The sequence below is a fragment of the Carcharodon carcharias genome, chromosome 17 (genome assembly GCF_017639515.1).
Source record: "Carcharodon carcharias isolate sCarCar2 chromosome 17, sCarCar2.pri, whole genome shotgun sequence".
Taxonomy (NCBI): Eukaryota; Metazoa; Chordata; class Chondrichthyes; order Lamniformes; family Lamnidae; genus Carcharodon; species Carcharodon carcharias.
Genome location: NC_054483.1, coordinates 83,792,300 through 83,805,795, shown reverse-complemented (window position 1 = coordinate 83,805,795; position 13,496 = coordinate 83,792,300). Strand labels below are relative to the sequence as shown.

At 40.4% G+C, this 13,496-nt stretch overlaps 1 protein-coding gene across 1 annotated transcript in view; it reads right to left on the bottom strand.

The window, feature by feature from the left end:
• dock1 (dedicator of cytokinesis 1) overlaps positions 1-13,496 on the bottom strand; it is a 693,250-nt gene that overhangs the window by 71,714 nt on the left and 608,040 nt on the right. Inside the window, exons 43-44 of the mRNA XM_041210280.1 lie at positions 9,473-9,557; positions 8,021-8,107 (exon numbers count right to left, since the gene is read on the bottom strand). Of these exons, the coding sequence (XP_041066214.1) occupies positions 8,021-8,107; positions 9,473-9,557 (172 nt within the window). The remainder of the gene's footprint in view (positions 1-8,020; positions 8,108-9,472; positions 9,558-13,496) is intronic.

The following is a 13,496-nucleotide window of genomic DNA, read 5'->3' as shown; positions in this document are numbered from 1 at the left end:
GTGGGAATCATTGGTTGAGGAAGACGGAATGTGTCAGAAGTATTACTTAATCCTGTCTCACTACACATTACCAGTTCTAAAATAGTCTGTTCCCTGGTTGGTTCCAGAAAGTATTGTTCTATAAATTATCCTGAATAGACTCTGTGAACTCACCCTCCAGGCTACTTTTACCAATTTGATTTGTCCAAGCTATATGAAGATAAAAATCTTCCTACGTGGATGACCCCATATTTTCTCACATTGAACTTCATCTGTCACAGTTTTGTGCAATCACTTAATCTATCACGATCCCTTTTGCAACTCTCTTTACTATGCCACATAGCTTACAGTTGTCAGCAAACGTAGACATACAGCTCTCTCTCTCTATTCCTTCATCTAAGTCATTTATAAATATAGTGAAAAGCTGCAGTACCAATACAGATCCCTGGCGGACACCACCATTCACATCTGTCAATTTGTGTACACACCCATTATGCCTACACTTTCTCTAACTTTGGATGTGATTCCGTGATTGGACAACACTTGCTGAATAACCCCTACTGCGCTAAGAATTACAAAAAAAAAACACAATTTAAGATTATCAGTTGGGCTCACAATGTGGTTCATTTATGCTTACTAAAAGCTATATGTATTCATACGCAGGGACCTGTCCTCTGCAGGCTAAAGGAATATGTCCAGGCACTGCATCTTTTTTAGTTGAACAAAAGCATGAAGGACAACAGTTCCCTGGTGCATTCTGCACGTCAACACCTCAACCAGTGTCGACTTCCCAACCAATCAGCACCCTTTTCTCACACAGTATAAATTGGTGCTCCCTTTGAAATTTGGCAGTCTTGCATCTGTCCTAATGAGTGCCAGATGAAAAGCATTGTCAATACGTGTCTTTTTCAGCAACTCTTAAATTCTGTACCACCAAGCGAATACTCTCTCTTACTTCCTAACCAATTCCCAATCGAAGCCAATAGGTTGTCTCCAATTCTAGGCGTTCTCATTTTTGTTAACAGTCTCTTATGTGGAATCTTGTCAAATGTCTTCTGGAAGTCCACATAAATAACTTTGCCCACTGGCATTCATCTACCTACCACATTAGTTATCAACCTAAAAAATTAGGTAGCTTGATTCAATAGAGACCAATAACATGCTAGCTTTCTCTGAGCAGTTCTTATTTCTTCAAATGCTTGTTCAATCTGTTCCTAATAATAAATTCTAGTACCTTCTGCACAATTGATGTAAGACTAATAGTCTTAACATTTTGTAGTTTATCACTCTTCCTCTTCTTAAATTATGAAGTGGTTTTCCAATCTGAAGGGGTAATTCCTGAATCTTGAGTTTTGATGAATCATGACTATTGCATCGACAATTTCCTCACCTGCTTCTTTTAACACCTCTTGGTGAAAACCAGTAGATCCTGGAAATCAGTCTATTTTAGTCCCATTAGTTTTATTTTTAGTTTTCCTTAAATCTCTGACTTTTTAATCCTCATCCTCCACCTTAAAGATAACACAAAGTCGTGTTTAGTAATAGGGGACAGTGGCATGGTGATAATGGGCCAGGTCTTGTGGAGGAGGCAGGAAGGTCTAGTTGGGAACACAGTGACTCAGCAGATCCGTCTCCTTTAAGAGGGCCCCTGCCATCATATTTTCGTGTCAGGGAGGCAAGGTCCGGCCCGAAGTGGCAACATCAGAAGGCAGATGACAAGGGACAATGGTCCAGTTTTAATGATAAATGCTAAATGATAAATGTCATCTCACACCAATCTCCATGCCCTCTCCATGACCATGTCTCCTCCATAGCCACTTCATGTCTCCTCCTGTACCCAGCATGGGCAGACCTCTGGAGCCATTTGAAGACGAAAAACATTAAGTCTCTAATGACCCAATGCTAATGCCCTCACAGTCAAATACACTTGATATTAAAAAAACTTTTATTCATGAAATCCATTGAAAATATGTAAGTCCCCTCAACTGTTGTAAAAACAAACATCGATTTCAGGAAGCACATCGAAGACAGCTGATCCTTTAATAACCTCTTCAAACTTTCAATCAAAACTTGAACATAGCCACCTGCTAAGGCAAAAGCAAAATACTCAGGATTCTGGAAATCTGAAATAAAAACAAAAATTCTGGAACTTCCTCCCTAACAGCGCTGTGGGTGTACCTACACCACGTGAACTGCAGTGTTTCAAGAAGGCTGCTCACCAGCATATTCTCAAGGACATTTAGGGATGGGCAATGAATGCTCTTGCCAGCGATGCTCACGTCCCATGAATGAACAAAAAATGTCTGTAATTTCTTGATTTCCAATGCCAATTAACTGCTCGACTAAATTAGTATTCATAGAATTTATAGGATACACATAAAAGCACAATATCATTAATATTTAAGAGCCTGGTAAACATAATAATTTAAGTTATAGATGTGAGAAGTTATTTGTTATGGTTGGACAGATGGTCAGATTCCCACATGCCAAATTGCAAATGTACTGAAAACCTGATGATAGCAAGTCCTGTATCCCATTTGCAAAACTCGGTTGAGGTGTTCACAGATGGCTTGCAAGACTAGCAGACAAAATAAAACGATGCCTCCTTGCAAATGATTCACCAGCAAAATTATGCCAATTTAATTCCTAATGCATGAACACCTCCATAAAAGAGACGCTGGTGTTAATTTTTAAATTCAAGTTGATTGCTTGGTTACCTCCTCTTTTAAATGCCATAGAAATTGACTAATGATTTTTTAAAAAAACACCATATTAAAGCTTTCTTCCGAACTATCCTGTTTAAAATGTGAATGAAGATCAATAGACTGTGGGGTCACCCGGCCTTTTAAAGGCGATGTTGCTCCATGAATAGATGCTCTTGGAGGTAAAATAATCTGATGAGATCCAAAGGTAATTCCAAGTGAATGCAGCAAACAATGACATTAACAGATTATTATACCCATTTCAAACATAGAAGAAATTTTAGAACTTAATGATGCATAGGTGGCAAAACTTCACCCTTCTAATCACTGACAATGAAAATCATCAAGAGGAGAAATGGGACTAAAGGCTGAAACAAGCTAAATAATTTGTACTCAAATTTATTCACACTGACAGTACTATTAATAGTTACTGGCATTTTGTCATGAAACTATACAGTTCACTCTTATTTTCACTCCAAACTGTGATCATCATGTAAAATTAGCAGGTACAAACTGTTAAGATGCCAATGCAAAATATTGCTATATCTAGGATTTAACTCCAGTATATAATTAGCAAACTCAAAGATTAAACATCATAAACATTTCCCTGCTTTTTCAATAATTTTCCAGTGCAATTATGAATATTTTTGTGGAAAGAATTTATGCAGACATTTCTCAATATCACATAGTTTTCAAAGGTTTCAATCAATAGATTTAAATAGGATAAGAAAAATGAACTGTATAACCATAGTTACTAATCCTTATTAATGTACTTCAAAAAACAGAAAATTCACAGATGCTGGCACAAGGCTTAAAGGTTACTCACTGCATTGCATTTCAACTTGGAGTTGTGCAGTATGCAGGCTGCTATTGAGCTTTGTGTTGGCCAGCAAGCAGAACGTGAAACTCATTTTGCTTTCTTTTTTGTTCTTTAGCTTAATCCATATATCCGTTTGTAATATGGTAGTTATATATTACTTCATTGTTCCTTCCACATGCATGTCCTTTCATCATTACCCTAAAATGTCCACTATTAGCATGAACATGTCTATGTAAATTGCTGCAAATATTGCAATGTCACATTAACAATTGCTCCCATTCCAGTTTAGCTTCCAAATGTCTGGCCTCACAAATCCATCTCTCCATTCACTGTGACATTTCTGCTGCTACCAATCTGCTCAGATTCCACTTTAATACCCTTGCCCCATTAAAACCATCACCCTCTCTCACTTTGGTCATACCCTTGGTATGGCCCAAATTTGCACTCCCCAAGTCCAAGGGACGCAGAGTTGAATATTTATGGTAAACAACTGCTTTAGCCTTTCATTGCCTGAGATGGCTGGACCACCTAAAGTAATATAGGAACCCTTTCCAAAGCTGCTCAGTATTTCACACATCCTGGAATGCAAAGATAACCCACAGCTTTTCTCCACAACAAATCATCTTTTAAACCCTCCATGCGAACCACTCCCTACGCCCCCAATCTTATTCCCACCAACCATCCAACTTCCCTTCCTGGCCCTTATCTTAGTTGATGGTGTTATCAGTTCCCTCAGGCATTGTCCCCATGCCCTTCAAATCTATAATCACCTCTCCTCAAAAAAAATACCCTTGATATCTCTGCCCTGGCAAACTACTATTCCATCTCCATCCAGCCTTTCCTCTCCAAAGCCCTGGAACGTGTGGTTGCCTCACAAATTCGTGTCCATCTTTCCCACAGCGAAAAAGCGCACATCTCCCTGAGACTAAGTGCTGTCTCAGGGAGATTACTGACAGCGCTTTAAATATCGAAAATAGAAAAATCAAAAAATTATTAACATGTCCCCCTCATGTGACAATGTCACACAAGATGGGACATGTTAATAAATCTGACTAAAACTATACTAAACTTTTTAAAAACAGACATGAAACCTCATCCCGCCAGTGGATGAGGTTTCATGTTTTTTCAGAAGCCCGCTGGGGCTCCTGGCCTGCCCGCCAGTCATTAAGGTTGGACGGGCAGGGCCTTTAATTATTTTAATTATCCTGTCAATGGCCTCAATTGGCCATTGACAGGTCGGCAGGCGGACAACTGATTTCGCTGTCTGCCTGCCTTCCTGAACATTTAAATGGGGTGGGATGACGTCGGGGGTTCCCCCTAACTTCATCCCACGTCATTTTCGCGTCGGTGAGCAGTCCCCGCCCCCAACTCACCAACCGAAAAATTCAGGCCTTAAGGTCAGGTTTTTCACTATTGAGGTGGATAGCGAGATTCGGGATATATCCCAACTCAGCAGGCCCCGTTATGTGCAATTTTCACTCTGGGGAGGGGGCGGTGCAGGAGTGTGACCGAGTTAGTCCCACTGACCCCAGAAGCAGATTGGAGGCAGGGGTGGGCCATGTTGGTGAGAAGGGCAGATCACATTTTGAGCCCGATACAAAGAGCTGTCCTGCACGTTGTTCCTCCTGTGAGGTTGGAAGCAGGTGGAGTGCTGCAGGTTCATGGGAGGAGACGTCTGACAGCAATCAGGTGAGTAAGAATTGCAATAGTTGGCACCTGGTTAGCTATATTGGAAAAGGTGAGCCGTCATGGGCCTTCCATAGGAAACTATAGCTTTTAATGCAGTGTATTGACCTTGTATAATGACGTGAGCAGTCACTTAATGCTGGCAAAGCTTCAAAAGACCCAGCCATGCAGATGGCGGAATCTTGGCAGTTTCAGTAGGTTCTGATGCTCTGCTTTACCCTTTCAGCACCCCCATCTATCAGGGTGTGGGCACCCAAATGTGCTTTGTCCATAACCCTCAAAGCGACACACAGTCATCACAGATGAGTGTGACTCAGAGGGAGCAGGCCAGAGGGGGCAAGTGCACTCAGAAACCCACCATACCATGTTGACATGAAAATAAAAAATGGCACACCATCCAGCATTCATACTGCCCCCTAAGTGACATCAGTCTGTGCTCAACTAGATAAACAGGTGTCAGCATGTGAATGGATACAGGTTTTATATTGCATCCCAAGAAGCGAGAAACCTTACTTGTCCATGTGCTTTCTTCACTGTCTTGCAAGAATGTCGCAGAGTAGGATAGCTCTAGAAGGTCCTGTGGGGCTGGCACCCCGGTTCTGTGAGCAGGACCTCGAGCTTCTAGTAGAGGAGGTGCAATGTTGGAGGAAAATTCTCTATCCAAGAGGATGGAGGAATGCTCTCAATGTCACCAAGCGAACATGGGGCAGGGGGGAGATAGCAGTCACAGTCAGCACAGCAAGGTAATACCATCAATCATGGATCCAGTGTCGCAAGTGGTTCCATGACCTGCTGCATTCTGGCAAGGTGAGTTATTTGGCAGAAGCACACAGATGTCCTCATGATGGTTGACAGCTGAATGATGCAGCAGCTGGAGTATACTTGGCACATAGCTCTCCTGTAAAATTGACGAATGTATGGCCAAGGCACTCATGTAGGTCCAAGCAGTTATGGGGTGACATATGAATGCCCATTGTGATCCATTGCCACATTGATGAGCTCTACCTCTGGATGCATCACACTGTATGTTTTACTTGCAGAAGAGGGCTCACAATGCCAAAGAGATGGCCCTGATTTTGGGGGGGTGGGGGGCAGTGCTACAGTGCGGATAAGGGCAATTGAGGAGTCAGCAATGGGAGATTGCGAGGGTGCCTTTCCAGCTCAGTATCAGTGATGGTGAATTGCCCATAGCAGATGCCAAAGGCGCTATTAGGGGCACTTTGGAGCATACTGTTAATGGTGGAGGTGATGGTGATAGTGCATGGCGCAAATTGGGAAATTGGTTCGAGGGAGAGTATGAAGGGTGGGTTGCTTGCTAAGGGTTTCACTAAGATGGTTGGAGACAAGTGGCCTGGAGCTATGCACGCTCTCAAACTGTCTCTGGCTTACTCTAATTGCCTCCTTTTGTGTCTCACACAGATCCCATCACTGCTTGCCCACCCTACCGCCACTACTCCCTCCCCCTCATCCCTAGGCTGATTCATCCCTTGGGCATCAGGAAGGTGAAGAGATGTCTGAGGATGCATTGTCACATCTGTACTGCCTAGACTCCATGAACACAGATGCTAGCACATGGGAGGGATGTTGCAAGTATTTAGAGTGGCTGGGACGTGGTAAAGTGCAGCACACCAGAGTGCAGAAGGTGTGGAGGTATCTGAGTCAGAGACATCTGTGCACTGTCCCCCTGAGAGGAGGGAGGACAGTCACAATGATGCCTCAGTAGAAACTGAGGTATGGCCTCAGGACACATTTTTTGGGCACATTACTTGGAGCAATAGCAGATGTGTGGACATCTGTCAGAGTTACCAGAGGCAATAAGAGCTCACGGACTTTGAGTGGAGGAGTTCATCAAGGTGATGAACTCAACCATTCTCAGGGACTTGATCGCAGGAGCTCCAAACATGAGAGAATGGTCAATCTCATGGAGACAAACATGCAGCATCGCATAGAGTGCATGCAAGAGCAGTGCGATGTTCTGAAAAGGGTTCAAGGCTCATTCAGAAGTCTGGAGCAGGCTGACCAGTGTATGAGCATGGAGTAATTGAGGAGCTACATTTCCATAACAGGACATTCACACTGGTGGCAGAACAGTGGCTAGAAGTGACATCTGCTACACCCCAGCAGTCAGTCCCATTTAACTGCCTGAATGCCAACCCTGGGCTGTGGAGGTGGGCAAGGAGGATGAGGATTCCAACATCTCTTCGGCACCCTCATCTTCCACTGCTTCCCTAGCCCCTCTGCCAGTGTCCTTGCTTGTGGTACATGTCCCAGTGATGACAGCTGTCCCTGCAGAAATGTCGTATAGCGGAGAGGTGAGCAGCCTGACTCTATTGAAACATCTGTTACACTGATCACCAACTAATTTAGGTATCAGTTAGTCAAAATAATTTGCAAACAAATATTTTAGTGATATGTTACATTAAATAATAATATAAATACAACTTATAAAACTTTAGTTAGTAATATTAAAAAATATCTGCTGGAACTCCTTACAACAAATTATATTCTAGAATGGGCATAATTGGTTTTATAATATTCAAATTTAACAAATTAATTTAGGGAATCTGCACATTCGCATTACATCTAACTAAAGATCGGCGACATTAGTTATTAACAATCATACTAGATAAGTTACTAATCATTGCTCTATAAATCTATAAATAATACGATCTTATATAAAAGTTTCCAACATGATTCCAGCTTGTTGCAAACAAGAACACAAGTACCCATTGACCAGACTGTTTGTGAATTCTAAACAGGCAAATTACATTAATTTTATCTGCATGCTGTATTTGGAAGGTAGTTGATTTTGGACATTCTAGATCATGCTTACCATTGAGACAGATTTCACCTCAAACCATCTTAGAATGCCAGGCAATTTGTACGCTGTCACGTAAGTGGTCCTTTCAATCCACATATTCTATGGAAACAGTTTAAAGCAATTAGTCTAGTTTTAGAAAAATAAAACCACTGAGAATCACTCACTGGCCCACGCACTTAAATCTATTCTGTACAAAACTGCACTCATCTATGATACAGTTCAAAAATATATTTGACTCCTGTTTGACATTATTCATGTTGTATGGGCTCAAAATAACTGAAGCATCTTTATAATTATATCAGTTTCTGTAGTGTCAGGTTTATTGAAATTCTAAGTATGGTGACTTTGATTTTTAATTATTCTCCATCCCCTCCCATTTCCGAATAGTAGCATATCAGGCAATGTGGTTATTTATAAGCAAGCAAAGCATTTACTGTTCACCCTGATTAGAAATCTGGGGTGAACAATTTTTCTTAACCCCTGAACATTCAAACAAAATACTAATACTATAACGGATAACTGAGATTGTTCTACAACCCAACTGAGGGTTTAGATAATTGAAAATGGGAGAAGCTTGAGTGATTAGAATCACAATAATAAATTACTCGTTGTAATCTTCTGCCATTCATCTACTTTTTTAAAATTAAAAAATCTTTTGCCATTGGAAAATGATACAAACTATTGAACCGATGAATAGTAAAAGGATAAACCACACAGATGGTCATAGTGGTATGGAGAACTATTTGAGACTTCACAGAAAATTATGTTCTGTTGGATGGTGAATTAGAATGAAATTCAAATAGCAAATAGTTACAACACATTCCCCTCTCAGCTGTGAAATGCACGTTGTTACTGAACACACACTTTGAAAAATTAGCACTGTTGCGATCTAACTACATTGCACTGTTGCTATAGGACATTTTTGCACAACAGTTATTTTAATTCCAACTATTTTTCTCTTTTCTATTTTATATCTTGCATTTTAATTTTTTTCACACTTTTACATATTAAATGGTGTTGGCAAACTGCCTGACCAATTCAGAAATTAGCTTAATCAGAGGAAACATAAACATAAATGCAAGCTCTATAATTGGGGACACAACTTTAAATCTAAGAGGAAAGGTGAACAGACTTTTAAGGTGTTAAGTACTTTAAGAGATGATAATGAAACAAACTGCTTAAGGATTGTGTGTTAGAGAACAGTACATTTTTTTTTGATCGTTGGGACTAGGTAAATAGACCACAAAGGTATTTTCCAACCCTGTCCAATTCCAATATTCTCTCCTTTTATTAATGCAAATATTAATTGGCAGTCCACTGCTTTAGATTGCCAATTAACAGCAAATTATTAAAAGGAATGATTGTCATAAGCCTATTCAATTTATGCCTATCTCTGCCAAATAATGTTAACAACTGAAATTCCAATTATGACAAACGTTCAATATAAGAAGTATAATATATTACAGCAAATTCATTATCTGGATCTTTCTCTCCTTTCCTGATTGGTCTTGAATACTGGAACCGCTGCACCTCATTCACTGTGTAAAAACTGTAAAAGAAAAAGGTCAAAAAAATGTAATAGTAAAACAAATATGAATAAGCTAAAATAGGACAGGCCAAAGCTAAACCTTTTGACTCTTTTAATAAAGGCCCTCAGACCATTCCTATGACAAAGAGGGAATCTAAATTATTTTTATAAGAGTCTACTAAATACAACTCAATTTTCCAAGAGATATTTAATATTCATGACTCCCTGACATTAACATATGCTGGAATACAAATACAAATAAAACTTTCAAACATAATTCATCCCTTGTTGTGTATTTTATTCATGAACAATTTCTGCTCAGGGATACAATATATAGCTGCTAAGAACTATAAGATAGTAATCTATAGGGCACTGATGGCAAGCGGTTAGTTACAGAAGATGCCACAAACCAAACATTATCTAAACCCAGAAATGAGGTTGCAGTTTCAAATCACTTCCACGATAAACACACACACAAATTATTTGTAATCTTATTTGGTGAGGGTCTGAGAGACAGTTGACACACTCCATGCTGTTGGAAAAGCTTCTACACTGAAACATCAACAATTGTTCCAATTGTTTTAAATTTTTAAGTGATATTCATAGTATTACTAGACCATGAAATTATGCTAATAATGAATATTTCATTTGAAATTCAATTCTCTGCTATTTTAGCAAAGTTGTTATCCTTTCTTTAAAAAATAGATTAATGCTGCGAATTCAAAGTGGAGAGAGGAATTTCAGCCTCAGATGTCTATATGTTAGCTTCTCATGTCATAATAGCAGCCTTAAAAATAAATGTAATAATTATGGTAAATTTCATCAAAATACATTCTGTCTTAGAGTTGCTGTGCTAACTAGGTGGTATAACTCATGCTCAGCAGGTATCAATCAAATCTCAGAAATGTGCAGAAGGAAAATAAGACCAGAAAACCTGATCCCAAGCTAGTCTGGTCTTCAAAAATTATTTTCCTGCTGGTAACTGACCATTGTCCAAACTGAAACTCAGGACTAACGATTGACCAGCTTGACCCATTATCCTCACTTTAATTCCCAACCTGATTCTGCAGCTAGCCTTCTCAACACCTACAAGCAACATAACAGAAAAGCTTCCAGTCTATTTCCAAACTTTTGGAATTATCCAATTTAGACTTACTCGCTAGCATTTCCCTATAACCCTGTAAATTAATCCTCGTCAAGGACATGGCACCCAGTCCCAGAGGGGAAAGAACAACATAGATAATAAACTGCGACACCCAGTTCCAAAGAAGAAAGGACACGAGGGACAATTGTCAGCAGTGCATTCAGGTGCAAAATATCTTCCGAGCTAGCTAGTCTTGAGCTGAAATGACCATTTAGTCCACTTTTAGTGCAAGACGTCACCTTGTTAAATGGGTTGAAGTACGCTAGAAACAACGGGACTTTAGATTTGTTAAGGGGCTGATTGCCACTTGAAGTGCTTGCTGGCACTCATTAAAGAAGTTGGTTGGTGGCTATGGCTTAGCCTAGCACCTTCCGCTAACAGCGGCAGCTGATATGAATTTCAAACACTACTTAAAAGGTTATTCACCACTTCATTTACACTTGCTGCTTCAGCTGCGAAGAGGGCCTCTGAAATACATCAGCAGACTTTCTGGGATACTTTATGAAGGCTTTGCCAATGCTCGAGCAACATTTATTCCTCAAATTCTCTGAGCATTTCATCTAAAAATACTAAGTGTTGTGCTACATCACCTTAATGGACACCTTATAGGAGTCAAAAGCAAAATACTGGAGATGCTGGAAATCTGAAACAAAAACAAATGTTGCTGGAGTTCTTATAGGAGTCAACAGGGAGAAGCGAATACTTGGTCACGGGTATCATGTTAGGGGCTGCCTTGGTCTGGACAGGGAATGGGAGATGAACATGAGACAAAGAACATCACCAGTTTCTGCAGGGGAGAGGGACATAAGGGTGATGAGGGTGAGGTGGACTCCTTCCCCCTGAGAGGACAGGACTTTCCTCCTCCTCTAGATCTCTTCCAAAAGCCCCCCTGAGTGTGACATCTGAGAATTTGTGCACCCTCTTCCCTGAGCCACCCTGAAACATGCCACAAGGTGCTAGACAGTGCACTCCACACTTTCATTACAAGGAGTTCACATATACAGCTCCATGAAATTGTACCAAGTCAGCACTTGCATGCAAAACTTGTAAATGTTTGATCTAGCACCTCTTGTCAAGTTCAAATTATGGTAATCAGCAATTCACACCAAAAATTGTGTACTGAATCCACACTTTAATTCAGATGTGCCTAATTGGTGCAGCACTCATTTTGTGCCTGTTTTCACCCTTATGCCAAAATAACCCTCAATGTATCTAATATTGTGACACCTGGCTCCAAAGGGGAATGTTTTCAGGGGTGAGTTATTGGTTACACAAATAGACTGGAGAAGCTGGGTTTTTTTCTCCTTAGAGCAGGGAAGGCTCACAGATTTGATAGTGGTGTTTAAAATCATGAATGGTTTAGATTGAGTAAATAAAGAGAAACTGTTTCCTACATCTGAAAGGTAGATTAGCAGAGGGCAGAATTAAAATGATTGATGAAAACCAAAAATGACATGAAAAAAAACTTTTTAAGCAATGAGTAGTTAAGATTTGGAATGCACTGAAATGGAGGTCAGTTAGTTCAGCTGGCTAGATGGCTAGAGTGTGGTGCGGAATGATGCCAATAGCATGGGTTCAATTCCTTTCTTGGTTGTGCTAGTTCATGGAGGCCTGCTTCCTTGCATTGCTCCATGTTTGATGTGGAGTGGTGCCCCTAAAGCTATAATTGTCTCCAATGGAGAGAGATGCCTATGGTGCTTTGGGTGCCACAGCTTACCTGCCTGATATGGTGGTAAAACAGATTCCATAATAGTTTCCAAAAAGGAATTGAATAAATACTAGAAGGAGAAATAAATTACAGGAATATGAGGAAACAGCTGGGCTGCAAGACTAACTAGGATTGTTTTTCAAAGGAGCTGACAGAGACTCACTAGGCTGAATTGCCTCCTATGCTGCACTATTCTACGATTCTATGTCCAATTGCCTTTTGAAACTATCTGATTCCACAACTCTTTCAGGGTGTGCATTCCAAATTTTAACAAGCTGCCAAGTGTGAAAATTTCTCATTTCCTTTCTGCTCCTTATGTCAATTATTTAAAATCTGTAACATCAAGTTACTGACCCTGCTAGAGGGAACAGTTTCTCTCCATTTGCTCAATCAAAATCCCTCACAATTTGGTATGCCACTATTATGTCTCTCCTTAACCCTCTCTGCTGTGAGAACAATTCCAGTTTCTCCAACCTCCCAACATAACTGATGTCCCTCATCTGTGGTAAACCTCTTCTGTAACCTCTCCAAGGCTTTGATGTCCTTCCTAAAGTGTGGTGCTCAGGATATTAAATAATACTCAGCAACAATAACTTGTATTTGTATAATAACTTTAAGATAGTAAAATGTTCATAGGTGCTTCAACAGAGTGTTAGCAAATAAAATTTAACATCAACCCACATAAAGAGGTGCCCAAACGTTTGGTCAAAGAAATTGGCTTGAGTGCCTTGAAGGAGGAAAGGGATGTAGAAAGGTGGAGAGGTTTAAGGAGGGAATTCCAGAGCTTAGGGCCTTGACAGTGGCAGGCACCACCACCAATGGTGGAGCAATTAAAATTGGAATGTGCAAAAGATCATGGGGAGAACTTTCATGTCGACGTGCGGGGCGGGCCCCACATGCATTAAATGATGTGTGATGATGTCGGACGTGTGTCATTCAGATCTTCTGTTTGGCCAAGCTGTCAAAGGCCTGTTAGGGCTATTTAAAAACCAATTAACATAATTATCAATGCTGCCCATCCAACCTTAAGGTTGATGGGCAGGTGAAGAGCCCAAGCTGCCTTCACGTTTTTCATGAAACCTCATCCATGGGAGGGATGAGGTTTCAT